Source organism: Chiloscyllium punctatum, chromosome 1, assembly GCF_047496795.1.
Source record: "Chiloscyllium punctatum isolate Juve2018m chromosome 1, sChiPun1.3, whole genome shotgun sequence".
NCBI classification, from domain to species: domain Eukaryota; kingdom Metazoa; phylum Chordata; class Chondrichthyes; order Orectolobiformes; family Hemiscylliidae; genus Chiloscyllium; species Chiloscyllium punctatum.
The window spans coordinates 44591939-44617968 of NC_092739.1; the positions used below are offsets into that span (position 1 = coordinate 44591939).

The following is a 26030-nucleotide window of genomic DNA, read 5'->3' on the forward strand; positions in this document are numbered from 1 at the left end:
AGGCATAACTTTGGAGGGTTGATAATGGTGTTCAAAATGAAGTACTTTAATAGTGTTAATAACAAATAGTTACAAGTGGCAGACAGTTGAAACCTGGAAGACAGATTTTCGGTCATTGGCTACAAAAACTGGGAGAAACTTGAGAAAAAGTACACAGCATTTTTCTATGATCACAAATTAACTGCTTAATGGAAGGTGGAAACATTCAATAACTTTTAAAAGGGAATTGGATAAATATTTGAAGGGTAAATATTGCAGGATAATTGAGAAAGAGTAGGTGTGTAGGACTGTTTTTAATTCTATTAAAGGATGATGAGATGAATGACTTATGTTTACTGTCAAGGTAAAATTAACAACAAGTTGTGCCTTCCTTGACTGGGAGAAAGGGTACTTTGTGAGCTGACAAGTATGATTTGATGCTGCTTTTGGTGCTGCAGAAATCCGTTCACTGGAAATATTGACCTAATGAAGCTGGAGTGGCTAGTTCTTCTACTTCTGAGCCAGTGTTGAGCTGTGTAAAAGTCCCACTCCAGGAATGAATGGCTATGAAAGATCCAGCCACCATTGTAGGCGGGTTAGTGTGTATTGGTGCTAGTCCTAGCCCGGATAAGAAGTGCCATGCTCCCTGAGATTTTGAGCTGCGGTTTAATGTTATGATTCCTGCATATTCTATTTAAAGTGTTTTGTTTCACTTGATATAAATAAAACAAACAAGCATGCAGCAGGGCTATTTTGATGTGTTGATCATGCAGTCTGGCTATTTCTGTTTATACTTATATAAACAATAATAAAAGGCTCAAAAAGACGCATGGACTGATTGGAGCCATTTCAGTCATCATTTATATTCCCATCAACAATTCTTTACACTGTCACACGGGGTTAATTTAATTAGTAACAGTTATTTATCATATTCCTAAGATCCTTTTAGCTTATCAGTGACAATAATTACTTGATGAATTAAGAAAAGGAAAGAGTTTGAATTAAATCATACATGTTATGACTACAGGATATCACAAAGTGCTTTACAATCTATGAAATTGTTTGAATTAAAATCATTGACAGGAAGATAACATAGCAGCCAATTTGTTCACAGCAAGAACACGAAAAGATTAAATGATGAAAAAGTCTCAGTCTCTAGGTATTCCATTCAAATAGCGTAACTGGATCATTTATAGTTACCTGAGAGTGCAGATGGGATCTAGTTTGACAATGTTTGACTCTGAACTGTGCCCAAGTACTGCACTGAAATAATGGTATGGCAGGTAAGCAACTTAAGTAAACAAGCAGTGGTGCTGACTTATAGTCTAGCTGTTTGAAGTAAAATATATCTAGATCATTATCCTGTACTTCCTCTGTTTATAATCCCCCTTTCTTTAGTCTTCATTGGTTACATCAAGAAAACACTAGAAACAATGAAGCCATTTGCACACTTTTTTGATAAATTCCTATTTCTGTACACAAAGTTTGATTCAGTTATAATGTAACCTTGCTTGCTATTTCCCTCCTTTGCTACTGTTTGTTTCTCCTTGCTTTTCCATCTCTTGGCATGCCAGCCTTTATTATAGCACTTGATAAACCTGCTGTCACATATCTCGAAGGCTAAAGAGATGGAAACAAAGTTTTTGTTTGAAGAAAAACAAACATTGCATTAATATCACATGCTCTGCCCCAAATGAGGAAGATGTCACATCTGCCAGTTCACTAGATCGAAGTGGGGAGTAAATAGGCTTCAAGCAACTGGCTTTAATACATTAGGAAAGGTCAGTATTCTGATGACCCTTGCAGGAATACATATCCTTCATGAACGCTGAGAACAGGGTCAGGTATTTGCCTGCAGGTGATAGTTAAATAGCATGTCGAGTTCAATATTTCAGTTCGCTTGGAGCACTTCAATTGTATTTCAGCCCTTTGAAAATAATTTAGCTGAATAGTTGTCACAGAGGGAGAAAAGGAACCCTCTTCTCTATATACATGTAAACAGATATTGTAACTTGCATGGACATGTCAGTTCACTAAATTGTGAGCTGCTGCTCATGGTGAAGATTGCTGCCGCCATCCTCTTCAAGTGCTGGAAGCTATAGGGTCTGTTTGCTCTAATGTGGTAGAGGAAAACTACTACTTGGTTGAATGAGGTGAGTTTCTTATTATCAAGATATAGTTTATTGCATGTTAGCAACTAGTTACATGTTATGTTGAAATAACAGACATCGTTACAGAGACTTTGAAGAGGGCTAGAGGATAGGTCTCATTTCGATATCCTAAAATGTCTGCCCAAAGTTCATATGAGACTATCGTGGTGAGTGGTGCTTATGGCACTCTTTTAGTATTAACTCTTTCTGACTCATACAACAGTAACTATATAGGTATAATTATGTGCAATTCCAAGAAGGAATAAACTTCAAATATAAATATTCCTTATTCGTTTTTTTCTGAAACTTGTACATAGAATGTTCATGTTTATATATATATATATATAAAATAACAATGTTCAAAGTTTATAGCATTCAATATGTATTTCTGCAAAAGAACTACTCTATACTCTAAGAAGGTACATTTGCTTCAGTAGCTGAACTAAGTAGAAAGGTCTTATGTTGGGATGACATCTGTAGCAATGAGAATGATGAGGATGATGATTATAACCACTATTACCACAATGATGATGATCATTTTTGTGTTTTTCCACCACATTTTCCTTGCAATCTTTGTGGAAGTTTTCTGAAAAGTGTCAGCCTGAAATCAAACAGGATAGATGTGTAAGATGTATGTGAATAATTGGTAATGCAAATCTTAAATATTGCAATAAAGTTGAAGCTTTTCATCTTGTACCTATTAGGACTAACATATAAATCAAACTTTGAAAAAACACATCAATTTAAACAACATGAGAAAAGCTTGATTCATGGGACCAAGGTAAGCATGGTATGCTGTTTAAACTCTGATCAGGCAGATCGATTGTAATTGGTCAGGGGAATGCCATAGCAATTTGTTGTCTCCATAAGTCTTTATCATTGAAAGGGATTGACCACAGGATCCTGTTGATGAACATATGTAGCTTCCAATGTGCACAAATGAATCACACTGCAAATCCAACTGGTAATCGTAAATTGATTACTAGTGTGATATTTAACACACTCAGGATTGTTTAGTAAATGATGCCCAATAGCAAAATAACATCGGGTGTTCAATATGTGTTATGAGGTTTACAAGTACAGACAAGTGGTTATGTTACAAATCTATAGATCCTAGAATAGTGCTTGTGCTTGGCAAGCTTGCAAATATGAAACCACTATTTTAAGTAAGGAACAACAAAGAAAACTGAGAACTACAGACCAGTTAGCCTGACATTAGTGGCAGGAAAGTGTTGGACCTGTTATAAAGGGATATAACAACTCAATATTTATAAAATAAAGATCTGATTGAGCAAAGTCAGCATGGGTTTATGAAGTATAAATCATGTTTGACAAACCTGTTGGAGTTTTATAAGATGTTACCAGCAGAGTAGATCAGGGAACTGTGGATTTTCAGATGACTTTCAATAAAGCTCTACACAGCAAGTTAGTAAACAAAATTAGCGCATGTTCAGTAGGGAGTAATATAATGGCATGGTTTGCAGACTTGTTAATGAAAAAACAAAGTAAGAATAAATCTACTCATTCTAATTTGATAGATCGCCTTAGCTAGTTTAAACAAGAGGTTTTCTAAGTAATTCATACACGTTTTTATGTGCCTCTGTGGTGTTTTCCTTTCAGAAAGATTCGGCACCCTTGCAAATGAGTTGCTTCAAACTTCCCCCCTGTAGGAAGTTAGGTCATTTTTCTTTTGAACCTTTTAGACTGGGCTACAAATCAAACTTGCTCAGATGGAGGCCTCGTGAAATAAGATTCCCATAAAATTCAAAGGACAAAACAGTCAAATCCCTCTGATGGGAATGAACATTCAAAAGTATTTCAGTCAGCTCCTATTGTCTGAGGCCATCTGGCTTCAGATTTACATCCCAATTTGAGGTTGCCCTGAGAAACCCATGTGTTTATTAAAAGGTTTAACCTAGAAGCAAGTTTTAGAAATAATTTGAATTTTATCCGAGGTTTGTGAAGGTTTGTAGCTCAGGTTGAGGTTTAGGGTGTAGGTTTGCTCGCTGAGCTGTAGGTTTGATATCCAGACGTTTCATTACCAGGCTAGGTAACATCATCAGTGGCGACCTCCAAGTGAAGCGAAGCTGTTATCTCCTGCTTTCTATTTATATCTTTCTCCTGGATGGGGTTCCTGGGGTTTGTGGTGATGTCATTTCCTGTTCATTTTCTGAGGGGTTGATAGATGGCATCTAGATCTATGTGTTTGTTTATGGCATTGTGGTTGGTGTGCCAGGCCTCTAGGAATTCTCTGGCATGTCTTTGCTTAGCCTGTCCCAGGATAGATGTGTTGTCCCAGTCAAAATGGTGGTTTTTTTCATCTGTGTGTAGGGCTACGAGGGAGAGGCGGTCATGTCTTTTTGTGGCTAGCTGGTGTTCATGTATCCTGGTGGCTAACTTTCTTCCTGTTTGTCCTATGTAGTGTTTGTGGCAGTCCTTGCATGGAATTTAATAGAACAAAATGGCCGCAGAATGCTCCAAGAACTTATCAATGACGCCCACCACAGACTCCGAAAATACAACCGGGAAATTGCGCACCAAAAACCTTTATTCAAACAAGCAACAAATCAAAAATGGACAGACATGGTAGAACGAGCCATAAACACCAAACAACGACAAACACAGATAAAGAAAAATCAGGACCTGAAGAAAAAACTTGACAAACTCACAAAGACAAAACCAATAACACAGGGGCATGGATAAAGAACTTATCAGACTGGACCCTATCAGACACAGAAAACGCGGTACTAGTCAAAGGATTAAATTTCAATTACCGATATGCTGACAAGAAGGATTTCCTAGCGGCATTAGAAACCACATTGAAGGACAACAAACTCACGGAAGAAACACAACAAACGATCAGACAGACTGTTGCACCTATTCTGAGCCGAAAGAGGGAAGGAAACAAAGTGAACACACAAGAAAGGAAAGCCCTAGGAAACCTCAAAAAAGACAAAAACATCGTTATATTACCTGCAGACAAAGGTTGGCTCACAGTCATCCTGATCAGAAAGGACTACATAGAGAAAGCCAATGCACTACTCACAGACACCAACACCTACCAAAAGGTGGTGCTAGACCCGACCCCACAACTAGGAAACAAAATTACATATCTCCTAAGAAAATTACACAATTCCAGACAATTAAACAAGACGGAATTCCAGAAAATGAAACCCGACGGGATCAACACCCCACGATTCTACGGACTACCAAAAATCCAAAAACCAGGAGCCCCCCTCAGACCCATAGTCTCACCATCCGGAACACCTACTTACAGACTGGCCAAAGAACTACAGCAAGACTGAAGTACCTAGTAGAAGAGTCACAGCACTCCATCCACTCCACCCAGGAATTCCTAAAAAACATCAAAAACACCAAAATAGAGGAAGACAAAGCAATGATCTCATTTGACGTAACAGCACTGTTCACCTCCACCAACATCGACCTAGCAAAGGAAACACTCGCCACACTTTTAGAACAGACCATCACACACACCCCAACCACCATCAATCACATTACCAACGAAAACATCATGAAGCTAGTGGACCTGTGCCTCACCACCCAATTCACTTTCAACAACATAGTCTACAAACAAACCAATGGCACACCCATGGGATCTCCGCTATCAGGATTCATAGCAGAAGCAGTCATGCAAAGACTAGAACAAACAGCCCTACCAACCATCAAACCAAAAATCTGGGTCCGCTACGTAGATGACACCTTTGTCATCACAAAACGAAACAAGATAGAAGAGACATTTAACATCATCAACAACACCCTCACAGGCATAAAGTTCACCAAGGAGGAAGAAACTGACAACAAACTCGCATTTCAGGATGTCACAGTAGAAAGAAAGGACAAGGGAGAATTACAAACCTGCGTATACAGAAAACCGACAAACACTGACCAAATACTCAACTACACCAGCAACCATCCCAACACACACAAACGAAGCTGTATCAGAACACTATTCCAACGAGCCACCACACACTGCAGCACAGATGAACTTTGGAAAACAGAGGAGAACCACCTATACGACGTATTCAAGAAGAACGGATACTCAAAAAACACAGTGCGCAGATTCCTCAAGAACAAACCACGACAAGCAGACAAAACACAGCCAGAAACCCTAACCACCTTAGCATATGTCAAAGAAGTTTCAGAAATGACAGCCAGACTACTGAGACCCCTCGGAATCCTAGTAGCACACAAACCCACCAACACTCTCAAACAAAAACTAACAAACTTAAAAGACCCAGTACAACCCATGGACAAAACCGACGTCATCTATGAAATTCCATGCAAGGACTGCCACAAGCACTACGTAGGACAAACAGGAAGAAAGTTAGCCACCAGGATACACGGACACCAGCTAGCCACAAAAAGACACGACCGTCTCTCCCTTGTAGCCCTACACACGAATGAAAAAAACCCACCATTTCAACTGGGACAACACATCTATCCTGGGACAGGCTAAGCAAAGACATACCAGAGAATTCCTAGATGCCTGGCACTCCAACCACAACGCCATAAACAAACACATAGATCTAGATGCCATCTATCAACCCCTCAGAAAATGAACAGGAAATGACATCACCACAAACCCCAGGAACCCTATCCAGGAGAAAGATATAAATAGAAAGCAGGAGACAACAGCTTTGCTTCACTTGGAGGTTGCCACTGATGATGTTACCTAGCCAGGTAATGAAACATCTGGATATCAAATCTACTGCTCAGCGAGCAAACCTACACCCTATATGACAGGCAAATTGTACCCTGACACTCATATTATTCCATGTACAACAATCTAATGAAAAAAATGTGTTCTATTTAAGTTCAATTAAAATGTAGTATATGAACTACATTTTGCTTACTTAAGAAATTGTTGAGGAGTTTCTTCCTTTGACATTTTCTTGCAAGTTAAGGAACCATTTCTTTTTGAATGAAAGAGCAAATTAGTTTTATTTTATATGAAATATGCAACAGGATATTCCTGCTTCAGGTATTGTGAATTCCAAATCCAACATTGGGAGTTCTCCATTGTATTTCTTCTTCACCCTATTAGATGGGTTATGACAATCTTTGAAGCAGGTGGGACTTGAACCTGGATTGTCTGGCTCAGAGGCAGGGTCACTACCACCATGCCACAAGGACCCTTACTTTTTGTTCTTTTATGCTTTGGTTGATTCCAGCTCCGTGTGTAGAACCAATGAACTGTCAGAGAAAGTGGTAAATGCAGGTACAATTACAACATGTAAAAGACATTTGGAGTTTAGTGTGATATGGGCCAAACACAGGCAAATGGGGCTAGTTTAGTGTGGGAAACGTGGTTGGCATGGACAAGTTGGACTGAAGGGTCTGTTTCTGTACTGTATGACTCAAAAATAATTGTAGGGTTGTTTCATATGGTTGCATTTAAGGAGAACTCCCCTATTTGATTAGATTCCCTACAGTGTGGGAACAAGCCCTCCACCCCAACTCTCCGAAGAGTCCCTCTGACTAATGCACCTAGCAACAATAGACAATTTAGCTTGGCCAATTCACCTGACTTGCACATCTTTGGAATGTGGGAGGAAACCGGAATACCTGGTGGAAACCCATACAGACATGGGGAGAATGTGCAAACTCCCCAAGGCTGGAATCGAACCTGGAACCCTGGTGCTGTGAAGCACAGTGCTAACCACTGTGCCACCCTCATTTGTTCCATGATAATCTTCTCAAGGAGAGAACTGGGTCGTACATCTGGCAGGAGCTGGCAATCAGCTAGAATCACCAATATATGTAATGGTCATGGGGGTTGGATTAATGCTGAGGAAGATGATGCTACCTAAAGAAAACTGCCCAAGGTCATCCTACTCAAAACTCCAGCTATCAAATAGCTACCAAACAGAGGACAACTTAGAAATGACCCTGGAGGAGACCATAAAGTGAAGCTGCGTGCTTTCTCACAATGCAGACTATTTGAACCCAAATGACTTGTCTTCTGCCACCCATCATTGACACATATTGAAAATCACTCAGCAATGAAATGGAGAGCAAATAAATAACTCTTGAAATTAGCATTATGGTACCAAAAATATGCTTTGTCAAACCTTTTAATCTTGTACTCTTCACGTCAATTTGCAAGAATGGAAAGACATCCTTTTTTTAAACTGAATGAGCAGATAGTGCTGATTGGTTGGCAAGTGGACTCTAATTTGTAGTGTCATTTCCTTGGAGCGTGCATAAATTAAACAATGATTGACAGGTAACTACCGAGCTTCATTTACATTTAAACCAAGTGGGCTGATTCGGATTAGCCAATGCTTTGCACTGAGGCATGAACAAGATAATAGCTGTTACCTGTTTTGAACTGAATTGGCAACCAGTCTGTGTGCCCAAAACAAAAAATGCAATGTCCAACTTTAGATGTATTTCTGCAATTGGATATTTGTTTAATAATTCTAAGTGTGTTAAGAATTATGTTGACAATTTAAGGTTGGCAAACCTGCATGTACTGCAGCTATATATATTAATGCACAGAGCCCTGATCTTTGCAGATAGAAAGAACATATTCACAAATCCCATCAATTTCAATTCAACAAAACAGATGATTTCCATTCTCTGCTATATTTCTTAGTCTATGCCATCACCAATCAGTGTCGACCAGCCTGTGTTGATTATCAGTCATCAATCTGATTACTGCGTTTTCTTCACAAGGCCTCTATCATTCAGAGTCCACTTGCTGAATAATCAGTGATGTCTTCTCAGACAGTTTGAAAAGATTGTTTTCCTTTTACTTTGGTCCTTCTTGCGAATTGTCCTAATGAACTGAAGATGAAAAGTTTTGACAAATGTGTCTTTTTTTTAGCAACACTCAAGTTCTGGACTACCAAACTCCAATTGTAATACCATTGATCACTTTGAAAAATGCAGCAGTGAATGCATTAGATAATTATGTCCACCTCCTGCTGCTACTTAATAGATGGTGCAAGTGATGCCCAAATTAGACTGGAAGAGAACAGGACAAAGGAATGCGTTATGATATCCAGAACTCTGTCCTAGGAAAGTTATTAAGACTGGATGAAGGAAATTTTCAGAATTGAGTTTGAAGGATGTTTGATAAGCAAGGGTATCAAGGGTTATGAAATGAAGGTAAGTCAATAGATATAAAATAGAGACTGGCTTGAGGTACTAAATTGTTACTGCTGTTCATAGAATCTCTACAGTTTGTACCCTCTAAAGCAGATACAACCATACCATATCCCTGTAACCCAACTATTCTGCACATGCCTGCATATTACAAGTCAGCTTAGCACAGCCAATTCACCTAATCTACACATCTTTGGACTGTGGGAGGAAACTGGAGCACCTGAAGGAAACCCACACAGACATATGGAAGGGAAAGTGCCACCAGTGGTGGATGGGTTGGGGGGGCGTGGACGTAATGAGGGAGTCGCAGAAGGAATGATCTCTATGGAATGCAGATAGGGGTAAGGAGGGAATTATATTGCTGGTGTTGGGGTCTCTTTATAGGTGGTAGAAATGGCGGAGGATGATGCGATGTATCAGAGGTTGGTGGGATGGAAGGTGAGGACCAGGGGGGGTTCAGTCCTTGTTGTGTTGGATGGGTGGGGTTTGAGGGCAGAGGTGCAGGAATCTATTCTATCCTATTTATCTATTCATCTATCTACCAAATCTATCTATTCTATCTATCTATCCATTATTCCTCAAAATGGATATTATTATCAGACATCGTGTATGCAAGTTTACATTTATGCTGGGAAATACACCCCTGTGGATCTTTTAGAGTCTCCATTTTTAATTATCTTTCATTGTTGGTCAATGTTTTATCAACCATTTGCTTCCAGTCTGGGGTCCCTTTTCATTTTACTGAAATTAATTAATTTTTAGTCCAAAGCATTTAGAACACTCTCCCTTTTTCTCACATAAGTGGATGATTTGCAATTTTCAGTCTTGTCAAGTAATGATCGACCCCTATTAATTCAAAGTTTTATTTGCTAAAAATTGTGAATAATTCAATAGTTTTAATTAAGCAATTATGCCAACAGCACAGGAGACGTTTTTTGTACAACACAATTTTTAAAATAGATCATTTGGATTAAGCTTGAAGGCTAGAGTGTGTTTCTTTTCTGTTTTGATCAATGTGTCTTCAACCCACTGTCAGCTGTTGAAAACACATTTCATCGTAACCCATATACACAGTTAACATGTGTGTTGGCACTTGAAACCCAAGGAGGAAGTGCACGGTGTTTAATCATTAATAAAACCATGTAGTTTACAGATAGTGTCACAGAAGGGACTTGTGGAGGGTTGATTCTCTGGCTTGTCGAGAGGTCTGTGCCATATCTCTTTTAGATGACAGTGTTGCAGTTGATGACAGTCCTGTCTTTGGCAACTTCCCTAACAGTAGGCAATCATCTTGGTTGTTACAGTAGCAGACAATGAGACAACTGAGGGCCCATCCATAAGACCACAAGATATTGGAGCAGAAATAGCCAATCAGCCCATTGAAACTGCTATGCCATTCAATGATAGGGCTCATTTCCGTTTTCCTTTCTTTCCCAAACTACACTTGATGCCCTTACTGATTAAAAATCTCTCAGCCTTGAATATACTTAATGACCGAATCTCAGCAGCCCTCTGCAGTAAATAATTCCAAAAGCTCTGAGACCAGAAATTCCTCCTCATTTTATTCCCTGTTATAAGATTATGCCTCCTGCTGGTGGATTCTACCATGAAGGATATTAACCTTTCCACATCTACCCTGTCAAGTCCCTTAAAAATCTTGTATGTTTCAATAATTTTGTCTCTCATTATTCTAAGCTCCAATGAGTAGACGCAAACTATCTATACTGCACCAACAATGTGATTTTCCCATTGCTGGCTTGCAGGGATCTGTCCCAGATGTACTGATTACAAACAGATACAAATGGTATATTAATTAAGAAAAGTGCCACACTGACTTGAAGATAGAAGACACAGGGTGATGGTGCTGGAGAGTTGCCTTTCAGATTGGAGGCCTGTGACCAGTTTTGGGCCACAAGGATCGGTGCTGGGTCTACTGCTTTTCATCATTTATATAAAAATTTGGATGTGAACTTAGGAGCTAGAGTTAGTAAGTTTGCAGATGACACCAAAATTGGAGATGTAGTGGACAATGAAAACGGTTACCTCAGAGTACAACAGGATCTTGATCAGATGGGCTGGTGGGCTGAGGAGTGGCAGATGGAGTTTAATTTAGATAAATACGCGGTGCTGCATTTGGAAAGGTAAATCAGAGCAGAACTTTATGGTAAGTTCCTGGAAATTGTTGCTGAATAAAGAGACCTTGGAGTGCATAATTCCTTGAAAGTAGAGTCGCAAGTAGATAGGATAGTGAAGAAGGCATTTGGTATGCTTTCTTTTATTTGTCAGACCAATGAGTACAGGTGTTGGGAGGTCATTTGCAGTTGTACAGGGCATTGGTTAGGCCTCTTTTGGAATATTTTGTGCAATTCTCGTCTCCATCCTATCGGAAGGATGTTGTGAAACTTGAAAGAATTCAGAAAAGATTTATAAAGATTTTGCCAGGGTTGGAGGGCTTGAGCTATAGGGAGAGGCTGAATAGGCTTGGGGCTGTTTTCCCTGGAACAGAGGTGGCTGAGAGGTGACTTTATACAGGTTTATAAAATCATGAGGGGCATAGATAGGATAAATAGACAAATTTCCCTGGGGTGGGGAAATCCAGAACTAGAAGGCATAGGTTTAGGGCAAGAGGGAAAAGATATAAAATGAACCTAAGCAGCAACTTTTTCATGCAGAAGGTGGTACGTGTATGGAATTAGCTGCCAGAGGAAGTGGTGGAGGCTGGTACAATTACAACATTTAAAGTCTTCTGGATGGGTATATGAATGGGAAGGGTTTGTAGGGATATGGACCAAGTGTTGGAAAATGGGACTAGATTGGGTTAGGATATCTAGTTGGCATGGACAAGTTGGACCAAAGGGTCTATTTACATGCTGAACATCTCTGTAACTATGACTATATGAATGCTGGTGTAGAAAATGGATTGTGGTTAAAAGGCACCAATGAGGTAACATAGGTATAGTTTTACTCTGCGTCTGACTGCACTTTTGATATGCGTATACTTGATTAAACATATGGAATCCTTCAGCTCAATATCCATAGCGTTAAGCAGAGATTATATGCAGTGAAAAAAACATGAAACATTATTAGTAAACTGTTTCTGAGGCTAAACATAAGAAGGAATGTATTTTTTTCCATTCACCATTTTCAATTGGGAAAGTGAGATACTTACAGATGCTTGGAGATCATCTGTCTTAATGATCAGGTCATCCAGTTTTTCTCCTCTTTCCAGAACCTTTTCAATGTTCTGTGACATGATGCCCTTAACATCATTCACCTGACCCTGTAGGTTAGCCAACTTCTCAGGGCCTGGATCCATACTGCAGCTGGCCTGAAATGACACAGATTACCATTTCAAAACCTGTCACATCTCTCAGAAAACCATCAAAGCTCCTCACAAACAGCGAATTATTTTGAAGTTTTCACAGCTACTGCAGAGAAAATATGACAACGAGTTAAGTGGCCATTTAGTCTATTGTTATGTAAACAACACCACAGACAATCTATGAAACCCAGAAAAGCTGATAAATAAAGCTAAAAATTGTCATGACATACTCCCAAAAAAACTGATAAATAAAAAAAGTGCTGAATAAAAGTCTATGACCAAAGCTGACATCTCATGGCAACCAAATAGGTTACATTTTATTTCAATTGCATTGTATTTCAGGATTCCTCCTGGTGCTTTGGATACAATTATTTAATTCTTTTTTTTTTCCAAAAGCTGAAACCAAGGAGCATCAAAAATTGTATTTAAGCCTATTCTCTGTGTATGAGTTGACACTCCTTTTCTGTTAAGGAATATTAAACTTACATTAGGGGTTGGCCTCAATATTTCACCTCAGAAATTCAAGATTGACTTGTTTTATAAGTTAGCTCATGGGATCAAGTATGCTGCCAAGAAAATGTGCGGGAGTTTCAGACATGCCCAAACAGCGACGTACAACAAACAAAGAGTTATCTGACAAAAACGAAGTGCAGTACAAAGCTAGTTTCAAACTAGAAAGCGTAACATTTGTTCATCCATCAAATAGCTGTGTTACATTGAGGAATTCAATAAAAAATCTATTGCCAGAATGGAAGTTGAAGAAGCTGCTCCTGATCAAACGTGTCATGAGATCAGGGACCAGCTATTAACCTGGCCTTGAGTTGTACATACTGGACTGGGCCCTTTGTCAGAACGCTTACGTTGATACCAGAAGTGAAGAATCTAAACTTGTACTGAAGTGAGTCAAACATTGAGTTGAGCAAAGATTTCAAAGCACCAGCTGTAGGCAAAAGTGAGGACTGCAGATGCTGGAAACCAGAGTTTAGATTAGAGTGGTGCTGGAAAAGCACAGCAGGTCAGGCAGCATCCGAGGAGCAGGAGAATTGACATTTCAGGCTAAAGCCCTTCATCAGGAATAGAGGCAGGGAGCCTCCAGGGTGGAGAGATAAATGCGGGGTGGGGCTGGGGAGAAGGTAGCAAAGAATACAATAGGTGAATGGGGATGAGGATGGAGGTAATAGGTCAGAGAGGAGGGTGGAGCGGATAGGTGGGAAGGCTGATTGACAGGTGGGTTAGGTCATGGGGACAGTGCTGAGCTGGAAGGTTGGAACTGGGATAAGGTGGGGGGAGGGGAAGTGAGGAAACTGGTGAAGTTCACATTGATGCCCTGGGTTGAAGTGTTCCGAGGCTGGTTAGAGTAGCCACTTTATGGAAACAAAAAGTCTAGTGTTTTGACAGAAGTCCTGGACAGTGTAGAGAGTACCAAAAGATCTCAATGCCAAAATTATCAGTTTCCAAAAAAATTATCAGGCAGTTGGAAAAAAAAGTGTTTATAATAACATCAGCAACGTGGACATGTCAACATGGGCCATTATTTCAATGTACCCAGCATCTAAACTGTGGAGCAGAAAACTCTGCAAACAATTCTAGTGAAAAGTATAGGTAATAAGAGTGGTATTATCCTGTAAAACTGATGGAGCAAAATTAATTCATTATTAACATGTACTTTTCAAATGAAAAACAAACTGGAAATCAAGTTCCCTGCAGGAATTATGTCCATGTCTGCAATAACAGTTGAATGGATGAGCGTGAAGTGAAGCTGTGGATCAAAAATATGCAGCATAGATGTCCAGTGGTGTATTCAGAGAATGCAGTGGGTATTGTTTAGTCCCATAAACTCATTTAAATCAAGGCGTGCCTGCAAAGAAAAACTATCCAATCTGCAGATAAATCAGGCTGTCTAATATCCATAATTCAATCTTTGGATGAATGTGTGCTTCAACAAGTCCTTCAAGTATCACATTTGCCTTTAATGGAATACATGAATTGATGGTAGAGAAATAACCTTCACAAACAATGTTGCTCCACTCAATTTTTTTTTGTGATTTAGTCATCCACTGATGAGATCCACAAGTTACCATCATACCCTTCAAGAATGCAGAATATTCAATCACATCAATGGAGAGAAGATGATTTATTGTGAAGGGATGATTTTGAAACTGAAAATATCTAAGCTGATCTCAAGCAGGTTTCTTGCAATGATGCTTATATTCTCTAGCATTTAGAAAGATGAGAGACAATCTCACTGAGGCATACCAGGTCCTGAAGGGGCCTGACAGGGTAGATGGTGAGAAGCTATTTCCATGAGTTAGGGAATTCAAAACATGTGAGTACAGGAGTAGGATAAAGGGCCAATTATTTGGGAGTGAGACGAAGAGAAAATACTTCTTTCAAAGGGATTTAAATCTTTGGAATTCTCGAGCCCACAGTATTGTGGATATTTCATTGTTGAATACATTTAAAACTGAGATAAACAGGGTTCTGTTCCCCTGAGTCAAGGGATATGGGAAGTGGAGCTGAAGCTAAACATGATCACATAAAATTGTGGGGTGAGTTCAGTGTGGTCTGTTCCTGTTCCTATTTCTTGTGTTCTTAAATGCAATAGCCAAAACAACTTTGATTGAATTTGATTGACTCTTTGCATTGGAAGCCAATGACTCATGGAGTCATACAGAATGGAAACAGACCCTTCAGTCCAACCAGTTCATGCCAAACATGTTCCCAAACTAAACTTATCTGACCTGCCTGCGCTTGGCCCATATTCCTCCAAACTTTTCCTATTCATGAACTTTATCCAAATCTCTTCAACATTTTAACTGTACCTGCATCCACCACTTTCTCTGGCAGTTCATTCCACATATGAATTGCTCTCTGTGTAAAAAAAGTTGTCCGTCATGTATTTTTTAAATCTTTCTCCTCTCACCTCAAAAATCTGCTCCCTAGTTTTGAACTCCCCTACCCTCTGGAAATGACCTTAGCAATTCACCATATCTATGTCCCTCATCATTTTATAAATCTCAATAAGGTCAGCCGTCAACCCGCTATGCTCCAGTGAAAGTCCCAGTCTATTTTTATATCTCAAACACTCTATTCCCAGCAACGTTCCTGGTAAATCTTTTCTGTACCCTATCCACTTTAATAATAACCTTCCTATAACAGGATGACCAGAACTGTAGACAGTACACAGAGGCCTCACCAAAGTTCTGTATAACCTCAACATGACACCCCAACTCCTATAGTCAAAGCTGAACAATGAAACAAATGTGCCAAATGCTTTTTCAACCATCCTGTTCTACATGTGATGCAAATTTCCAAGAATTATGTACCCGAACCCCTAGGTCTCTCTGATCGACAACACTACCCAGGGCCCTGCCAGTAATTGTGTAAGTCCTTGTTTGTATTATAAAAATGCAATATGTCACATTTATCCAAATTAAACTGTATCTGTCTCTCCTCAACCCACTGACCCACTTGATCAAGATCTCTTTGTAATGTTAGATAATCATCTGCATTGTCCACTACGCCATCAATTTTGGTGTCATCTGCAGACGTACTAACATGCCTCCTAAATTCTCATCTATTCATTGATATAAAATGGCAAAAAGTGTTTTGAGATTGTTTAAAGGTAACCTTGTAGAATTAATTCATTTAATAATATATGTCATGTTGATTTAATTTGAATTACTGGTACATTTTTTCGCCATTTTACAATGACAGCTTCCTACACGAATTCATTTTATACTCGGTGTATAAGTTGAGTCTTGCTTCCGGAAGCATATTTTGAAGTCTCAGAGATCAACTGATGTGTTGCGATTATAAGGTGTGTTCTGTAAGATGAGATCTTGAAAAAAATTAATTGCAATTCCACTCAATGTTTTAGCAGATGTGTGACAGAGATTAGGTGGAGTCCACAAAAACTCAGTTTGTGCAAAGGTACATTTCGAAATTTGTGATGGAATCAATGATGTTACAACATTTATTTCCTCTTGGTGTCTGTCTCCTTGGGAATTTTTAATTTTGAGGCATTTGGCAGCTAAGTTTATAAATTGATATAGGAATGCTGTAAAAGACAATGGGTAAACTCCTGGCATTTTTTAAACAGGATAATGCAATCTTTAGCATCCTCTTGAACCCTGAAGCATCTTAAAGGAAAACCAGTAAAACATGCCAATGACACACTGATCATCTTATATTTATTTCAAAATGGAGGTCCAGTACGACCAGTCCATGCATTTCCAACTATTACTGATATTGTTTACTGGTGTTTCCCTCTGGGTTGTACATGGTCCATTGTTAACGTCTCATCCAAAAGATGGAACTTCTAACAGTATTTACAGTGAAGGCCTCCTTGGTCAAGTACCCTGCTTGCAGTCACTGTCTGGGTTTGTGGCCACATATACAAGCAGAGAGCTGCCTGTACACGGAATGCTTCCCTGCCAAAGGAATGCATATTTGTAAAACCTGGGCAGTGAAAATAAACGCAAATTGGAGATCACCAGTGGCATTAAGCAGCAGGAAGTTGATCAACCCTCCTCACTGAGCAGCTGCAGTGTTCAGTATCTGGGCCATGAGAAAAACATTCATCCTCTCAATGTATCCCCAAAATCACCCACTGCACCCAGGTGATTGCTAAATGGTGGGAAGACACTGGAAGTCACTGTGGTCAGGATCTTGACCAACTCTACAGAACGACGACATTGAAAATTAACTTTCCACCACAATTTTTCTTCCAATTCAAAGACACAGAGACATCACTTCAGATAACATCATCATTAGGCCATCAAGGAGGAAAAACAATTGTCGGATCTTACGTTTCATTTACGTAACTATCTATAACTTACTTAAAAAGTGTTATGCCTTTGGTCAATGGGTTGGCTACAAATATTTACTTGCTGTTGTTACATTTTTTGTCATGCTTCCACATTAACGTGTTTTCCCTACACTAAGTTCTTGTCTTTAGTTAGAATGCACCTTTTCAAACATTCATTCACAGGATGTGGGTGTCACTAGATAGACCAACATTTATTGCCCAGCCCTGACTGCTCTCGGTAGTTCACTTTGCTGTGGCTTTGGAGTCCAGTCCAGGTAAAGATGGCTGTTTCATCCTATTCTAAGTTTTGGTGTTGGTCAATCTGTTCAGAGGGACTATTACACATTGTGTAGGTGGGATTTGAACCTGGATCAGAGGCAGATATCCTACCACTCCACCACAAGAACTCACTACTATTCTGAGTTTTTTAAAAATATATTATATAGAAATGCTCTTACACAGAACTGAATATTGTTTTCCCCACCACCAAATCAGCCATGATACTTTTCATCCAATTAACCAATTTCGGCGTAAAACCCATTAAGGGCAACATAATACCATCAAAGGTGAAGGAGCATTCTATGTTCTTCTATATATTTTATATTGGGAATCAACTGCACAATCTGGTCACTAGATGGTTTTCTGAAGTTGAGTAAAATTTTTAAGTACTCAAATACAAATATTTCAGTGTCTTTTGGTTATATTTATCCATTCAATTATATTTTGTGTGGTTTACTGGCCTTAGTAAAAGTTTGTTACTTGAGGGCTTTAGCTTGTTCCAAAAGTTGAGAGTGTGACGCTGGAAAAGCACAGCAGGTCAGGCAGTATCTGAGGAGCAGGAGAATCGAGGTTTGGGGCACGAGCCCTTCATCAGGAATAAAGGCAGAGAGCCTGAAGGGTGGAGAGATATCTCTCCATGCTTCAGGCTCTCTGCCTTTATTCCTGATGAAGGGCTTTTGCCCGAAACATCGATTTTGCTGCTCCTCGGATGCTGCCTGAACTGCTGTGCTCTTCCAGCACCACGAATCCAGAATCATTGTCTCACCTGCCTTAGGGATTCAATGGCAAGAATCAAGTACTTTATATTCTGTTCTTGCAGTGTGGGTTTGTGGAGACAATTCGATTATAGGGGTTAGAAACAAGGGCAGAAGTCATCACTTTGCCCCATTTATACCTTTAATTGCCTCCAGATTGGGACAACTATGACCCTGATTTCCCTGTGGTAAAGTTCTCTTGCATGGCAGCCAGGCAGGAGAGTGGTGATGTGATATATTGAGGCCCTTCAATGGCCATTCATTGATCACTTTAAGGGTTTTAATTGTTGATGGATTGAGAAAGTGGGCCATGGACCTTCTCACGCAGAATTTGGGGGATGAGAAGGAGGTGGGTTTCCAAGGACAACTCACGTCATTATGTCCCCTTCTCGCTACCTTGCTATCTTCAAGAACAGGAAGATTGCACCCAGAGTTTTTAATGAAACAGAAAATGACAGTGGTCTAATTACACACTTTTTGTAGCACTTTTTTAATCCAATAAACATTAAAAAGTGTAAAAAGTTGAGGAATATAGCAAGAAAATGTGATTCATGTGAGTGAAAGATTGTTAGAGAGACTATGCTCAGAGAACAAGCAGTGTGAGGCTGAAAGAGTGCAGTTATATTTGGAGATTGGTATTTATATTGCATTTGAAGTGAGAAGGCGAGCAAGGTTTGCTGCTAAGGGGTTGGAGGGGAATCAGTGAAGAGGTGGTGTAGCTTTACTCAGATTCCAGCTGCAGCTGCTGCCCTCCCTGGCTCTGACCCACTCACTCACTGGCTGCCGTTGAAAGGTGCTAAAGGTTTCCATTTGAGCAGCAGCCTCCTGTTCACTTTCTCCTTCAGCTCGTCCCAGCTCTTTGTACTGCTGTGTATATGTTTGAAAACATTTCTGTCTATCTGCCTGTAGCTGGTGGCAGCACTCTTGTCACAAACCCACCCTGGCTTTGGAAGTGCCACAATTCAGAACACACCAATTAGCATCAGCACCTCTAATTGGAGGAAGCTCCCTCACATGACCCACTGACCAAAGACTTTTATTACAATTGATGATTGGCCAACATCCAGATATCAGTCTGGCTCATGAATCTAGTCTTAGAGAAATTGATGTTCAATATTGTGTTATGTCTCATAGTCAGTATATCAGAACATCTTTAACACGTGCTCACGAGATGATCATTGTTTCATAGCATATGCCCTAAAGATATAAAGATCTCAGACTCCATCTTACCCCAGTGACCACCTGAAGCATGACTTGCGACTGAAAGCATGCTGTTATATTGTAACTGATAGTTTAATGCTAACCCAGACACTTAGGTGCTTATGAATTTTTTTTTGTCCATAATAGTTATCTGTAATAGATGTCTGTTGGATTCTTTAATGCCATGATTTCTTGCCCAGTTTCTTGTGTCACAAGAGATAACATCACATTCCTGCATCAGGTCAAGCACTGTGTTGGACCCAAAATCATATCATTCAATCCTGTTGTTGTATGTTATCAATGGATATATGAAATGGAATGCAACAGATGGTGGGAGGAGATAGAGTCAGGGAGTCATACAGCACAGAAACAGACTTTTCAACTTCTGTCCACTCATCCATGCCAACCAAGTTTCCCAAACTAAACTAGTCCCATTTGCTTGCATTTGGCCCATAGCCCTCTAAAGTTTTCCTATTCATGTGCCAGTGTAAATGTTTTGTAGAGTCATAAAGTCATAAAGCATGGAAACAAACCCTTCTATCTAACTCATCAGGAGAGATCCCCAGGCATATTTGAGTAATCCAGAAAAAAATTGGGACACACAAATGTTATTGAAAAGCTCAAACTGTTCTCATAAAATCGGTGTGTCTGGTTACCTTAACCAGAATATAATGTCTGGTTACTTTAACCTTATATAATGGTTGCTTTAAAATACAATTAGTGGATGCCTGATGGCTGACTACACAGCATGTGGAACAGTGTGGATTAGAATATAGAGGAGGACATGTGGGCAAAAACATTAAAATTAATTACACCATAGAACAGAAATAACTTGTTCCCAAAAATAAGGCCGGAAAGAAAAATTGTTCTTGCTGCATTTCAAATTAACTAGGCCTCAATCATGCAAGCCAATGACAACTACCTGTCAAGAGATGGGGCTGTACCTCACATACATTGCATTTACAACCCGCAGAGGAAATGCCAAGGTGACAATGACTGTTCATTTATTTCAATATTTATTGATACAACTAAGTTGCATATCACCTTTATTTATAATATTTGATTTTCCATGAGATAAACTGGACAATTAAAAACTCCCTTTAAAAGCTTGAAAACATTATCCTGAACAACATGCAATCATGAGATAAATAAGTGAAGTAAATTTCTGAGTAATTGTTTGAACTTGTTAGCTCAGTTGGATGGATAAATGGCTAGACTACGGTGCAGGATGCTGCTAACAGTGTTGGTTTAATCCCACAGTCTGCCTCCTTCTCTTGAACATGCTTGACATGATAGAATAGCATGCCTCAAGCTGTATAAACATTTGCCTCTCTCTAACAGAGTGGACTAAGGATAATTACCTGCCAGTTTTAAGTTTTCAGTCTTACTTAACTCACAAAAAAATCATGTGTCTGATCGGAACATGATACTGCAGGCACTCTGTCAGCTTTGGAGGTTTTCAAATGCCTGTGTTGCAGTTCAGAGCGATAGATAGTGCCAGGGATCTTTCTCACAAAATATCTAGTGTGTATTTCTCTAACCGTCATGAAATTTTGATTATATCAACTCTCATATTTCTGATGCAATGGAAATAGAGACACTTTATAAAGATAAAGCACACATTATGAATTTTTGAGTTTGGAATGCTAATCCTGTAACAGTCCGAGTGCTGCAAAAGTACATTCCTGTTAGGACAGTATTTTCCTGTTTTAATTTTTGTCACAGTTTTCTTTCATTTCTGATCATCCGTCCATAATCTCCTGGACGGCACCAAGTAACCAGTGCTAGTGGAGATTTGTTGGTTTGTTATATCTAAGAACTGGAGATTTGTTGGCGTTGTTAATAATATTAAACTCACTTTTTGTAACCAGTACAAAGAAATGCCAACTGCCTCAATTTGAGCGACACTGGCAATTGCTATCTCGCTGCCACCTGAACCAAGGTTACAAAAAAATTCAAACCGATCGTACAATGTAAGTAGTTAGGTGGGGTTTCTTCCAATCTGAAAGGTATTTTTAATACAGGGACCGACAATAATTGTTGACGGCACAAATAAACCTGGAGCACACACTATGTCACCAAACAATTCAGTGCGAACTAGTTTGATAACCAACCGGTGGGCTGAATGGTCTTCATCATGGCTTAAATAGTGATGACTTTATGATAGCATTTCAGCTCAATGCTCTAGAATACTTTTACAGGTCACCATTGCAGCTGGATTTGTCACTCGCAGCTTACTATCTCTGTAATAGGTGTAGGCGATGGTCCAATGATATTATTGCTAACTTATTAATCGAGAAACTCAGCTAATGTTCTAGTGACATGGGTCCGTATCCTGCTACAGCAAATGGTAGAATTGTGAATTCAATAAAAAATAAAATCTGGAGTTAAGAATCTACTGATGACTATGAATCCATTGTTGATTGTTGGAAAAACCTATCTGGTTCATGAATGCATTTCAGGGAAGGAAATCTGCCATCCTCACTTGGTCTGTCTTACATGTGATTCCAGATCCATAGCAATGTGGTTGATTCTCAATTGCCCTCTGAAATGGCATAGCAAGCCATTCAATTGTACCAATCACTACATAGTCTCAAAGAAGATTCTGCGTAATCCAAGATGGAGGAAGGGAAACATTGTGGCTGTAAGAGCCGCTCCTTTCTTGAGGTATTTTAGGTGTTGGAGGTGATTTCCTCGAATTTCAGAAGCAGTATTTACTTTTTTATATGCTGTTGCATTGGTTTGGAACTATGGAGAAAAGAAGATCAAAACAACAGCACATGAAAAAGGAGGAAGAGAGACAAAGGTCTGTGGACACATGGTCAGTGAATCAAATGAGAAAGAAATGTACCCTGCTGTCTGACACAGCAGTGAATCTGCACAGCTACTGCCTTTGCTGTTTGAGCTCAAATATCTCTGGACATTGGAGCATGTCCAAGAAAAATGAACAAACAGTGAAATTTACGCTGACCGCGGAGGAACCCGTGAAGGGGAGCTCACAGCACGGCAGCAAGGTTTGTCAGTGTAACCTTGTTGTAATTTTTAAAAAAGATTCACAATAGTCAGTAGCATGGGTTCTTTATTGATTATACATTTTATTGAGACCTGTATTCTGGTTAAATTTAAATTTAACAAAATATAAAACATAGGTACTAAGCTAGCCTGGAGCAGTGTTTTTTAGAGCACTAAGACTGTGCTATTTTCTGTAGATTGTTAAGGTGCAAAGATGGCCTTTAGTAGAGCGATGTGCCCTTCCTGTCGGATGTGGGAGTTTAGGGAGAGTTTCCATGTTACTGATGATTATGTCTGCAAGAAGTGTCTTTGGTTGCATATCCTATCACATTGCATGGATAGGTTGGAGTGGCATTTGGAGGCAAGGAGGAATTTACAGGAGCTAGGGGGTGTGATGGATGGCAGTTATAGGAAAGGAGAAAAGCTGCACATATGGTCAGGTAGATGGGTTAACTCCAGGAAAGGTACGAGATGGAGGCAGGTAGCGCAGTAGTCTCCTGTAGCTATTCCCACTTCAAACAAGTATGCTGTTTTGGAAAATGTAGGGGATGATGGACCCTCAGGGGACTGTAACACAAACAGCCAAGTTTCTGGTATCGAGAGTGGCTCTAATGTAACGAGGGGTATGCCAGGTTCCAAGCGATCTATTGTGATAGGGCACTCTCTAGGCAGAGGCACAGACAGACATTTCTACGGCCAAAGTGAGAAATCAAAATGGTGTGTTGCCTCCCTAGACCCAGGGAGATCTTCATCCTATTGCCCTTGTGAAATGAATAGCCTTTAACCTTTTCATATCAAATGCCAATATATCAAACTGATAGTCAGCATTTCAAACAATGTATCAACTTGTCAGTGTTCTACAAGAAAAATGAACTTTTCTCCCCAACCACCCCCCTGCTTGGAGATGGCCATAAGTAATCATTACATTTGGAAAGCAGGACAGAAGGCTGTCAGCATCAATTTAACTGGTTGGAAGGCCAAACTAGGCCATCAAACTAACCAGTCAGATGGTCTTCACCCTCCTTGTTCATTTTAAATTAACATGAAAAGTTAAAATGAGTTACTTTCTGAAGTCCTGTTGGTATGGAAATCTGCTGTCTTTACCTGGCTCAACCTACATGTGACTCCAGACCCTCAATAATGTGGTTGACTCTTAACTGTCCTGCAAAATGCAAACTGCTTTGTTGTGCTGACCAACTACAGAAAAGAGCAAAAGGAATAAGCTTGGCAGATTACTCAGCAATAACCCAAGCACTGAGCCTCTGCACAGTTCTCATAACCACCCTATGGGGGTTTGTGGCCACATTTAGGAGAGCTGTCCTGCAGACTAGCTGAGCAGCAGAGTGAGATAGTCATGGTCACAGAATAGTAACTTACAGACGAGTACCTGACACGCCATTAGCACCCCTTGGTACATCCTGTCAAACCAACAGGATAGAACGACTAGAGTTGGCGCTACAGTCGCACAAATTTGTCAGCGAGTCATATAGCTCAGAAGCAGACCCTTTGGTCCAATTCATCTGCACTGACCAGACATCTCAATCTGACCCAGTCCCATAAGCTAGCATTTGACCCATTTCTCACTAATACCTTCCTATTCATGTACCTATTCAGATACCTTATTAAATGCTGTAATTGTACCAGCCTCCACCACTTCCTCTGGCAACCTGTTCCATACATACATCACCCTTTTCATGGGCGGCACGGTGGCACAGTGGTTAGCACTGCTGCCTCACAGCGCCTGAGACCCGGGTTCAATTCCCGCCTCAGGCGACTGACTGTGTGGAGTTTGCACGTTCTCCCCGTGTCTGCGTGGGTTTCCTCCGGGTGCTCCGGTTTCCTCCCACAGTCCAAAGATGTGCAGGCCAGGTGAATTGGCCATGCTAAATTGCCCATAGTGTTAGGTAAGGGGTAAATGTAGATGTAGGGGTATGGGTGGGTTACGCTTCGGCGGGGCGGTGTGGACTTGTTGGGCCGAAGGGCCTGTTTCCACACTGTAAGTAATCTAATCTAATCTAATCTAAAAAAGTTATCTCTCAAGTCCTTTTTCAATCTTTCCACTCTCACCTTAAACCTATAACTTTTAGTTTTCGACCATCCTCCCCGACCCTGGGGAAAAGACCTTGACTATTCACCCCATCGTTTCTCCTCATGACTTTATAAACATCTGTAAGGTCAGCCCTCAGCCTCCGTAGCTCCACATCTGGCAGTCCTCAACATTGACTCTAAACCCCATGAAGTCCCACGGCATCAAACCTAGGCAAGAAATCTTCCTGTTGATTGCTACCTACTGCACATCCTCAGCCTATGATTCAGTACTCCTCCATGTCGAACACAACTTGGAAGAAATACTGAAGATGGAAACGCCACACTGACTTGGCAAACTTCAATGTCCAACAACTTGCCATGTTGTGCTTTAGATATATGTAGTTTCATTCAGCTAATGTAGCTGTAAGAGTTATATCTTAAATTGGTGAGAGTGCCAACTGTTGATATCAAGACAGCCTTTGCATCAATTGTGCAGCGAGCCCGAGCTGAACTGAATTCAGTGGGAATCAAGGGAAAAATTCACTGGAGAGTGGTGTCATACCTAGCTTAAAGAAAAATGGTTGTGGCTTTTGGTGGCCAGTCATTTCAGTTCCAGGACATCACTGAAGGAATTCCTTAGTCCTGTCCCAATCATCTTCAGCAGTTTCATCGATGACCTTCCTTCTATTAAAAGGTTAGAAATGGAGATGTTCACTGATGTTTGCACAATGTTTAGCAAAATTTGCAACTCTTCAGATACTAAAGCAGTCCATGCCAACATGCCATAAGGCTTAGACAACACCAGGCTTTGGCTGCAAAGTGGTAAGTGACATTCATGCCATACAAGTGCCAGGGAATGACCATCTACAACAAGAAGAATCTAACCATTGACAACAATGTCATTACGACTGGTGGATTCCTCATTATCAACATCCTGAAGGTTGCCATTGCCAACTCACTGAACCAGCTATATCAATAGTTTTTAAAAATTAATTCTTTCATGGGATGTGAGTGTCATGGGCAATGTGGTATTTGTTAGGTAAAAACAATGACTGCAGATGCTGGAAACCAAATTCTGGATTAGTGGTGCTGGAAGAGCACAGCAGTTCAGGCAGCATCCAAGTAGCTTCGAAATTGACGTTTCGGGCAAAAGCCCTTCATCAGGAATAAAGCCCGAAACGTCAATTTCGAAGCTACTTGGATGCTGCCTGAATTGCTGTGCTCTTCCAGCACCACTAATCCAGAATGTGGTATTTGTTGCTCATCCCTTATGCAGTTTTGGATGGATACATGAATTTAAACTCCTTTGGAAATAAACCTCACTTGTAAATAAACTTACTTGTATTTTGTCTATTCACAAATTT

The 26030-nt window shown here is 40.1% G+C and overlaps 1 protein-coding gene across 3 annotated transcripts in view; it reads right to left on the reverse strand.

Annotated features, from left to right (window-relative positions):
- LOC140459481 (vesicle-associated membrane protein 8) overlaps positions 1–26030 on the reverse strand; it is a 41172-nt gene that overhangs the window by 5696 nt on the left and 9446 nt on the right. The window contains exons 2-4 of one of the 3 annotated variants that reach the window (XM_072553847.1): positions 25229–25350; positions 12430–12588; positions 2650–2730 (exon numbers count right to left, since the gene is read on the reverse strand). In XM_072553847.1, coding sequence (XP_072409948.1) covers positions 2650–2730; positions 12430–12576 — 228 coding nt within the window. In that variant the 5' untranslated portion in view covers positions 12577–12588; positions 25229–25350. Of the gene's footprint in view, positions 1–1179; positions 2731–12429; positions 12589–25228; positions 25351–26030 lie in introns of those variants that run through there. The other 2 variants (XM_072553795.1, XM_072553936.1) reach the window with 2 other exon arrangements.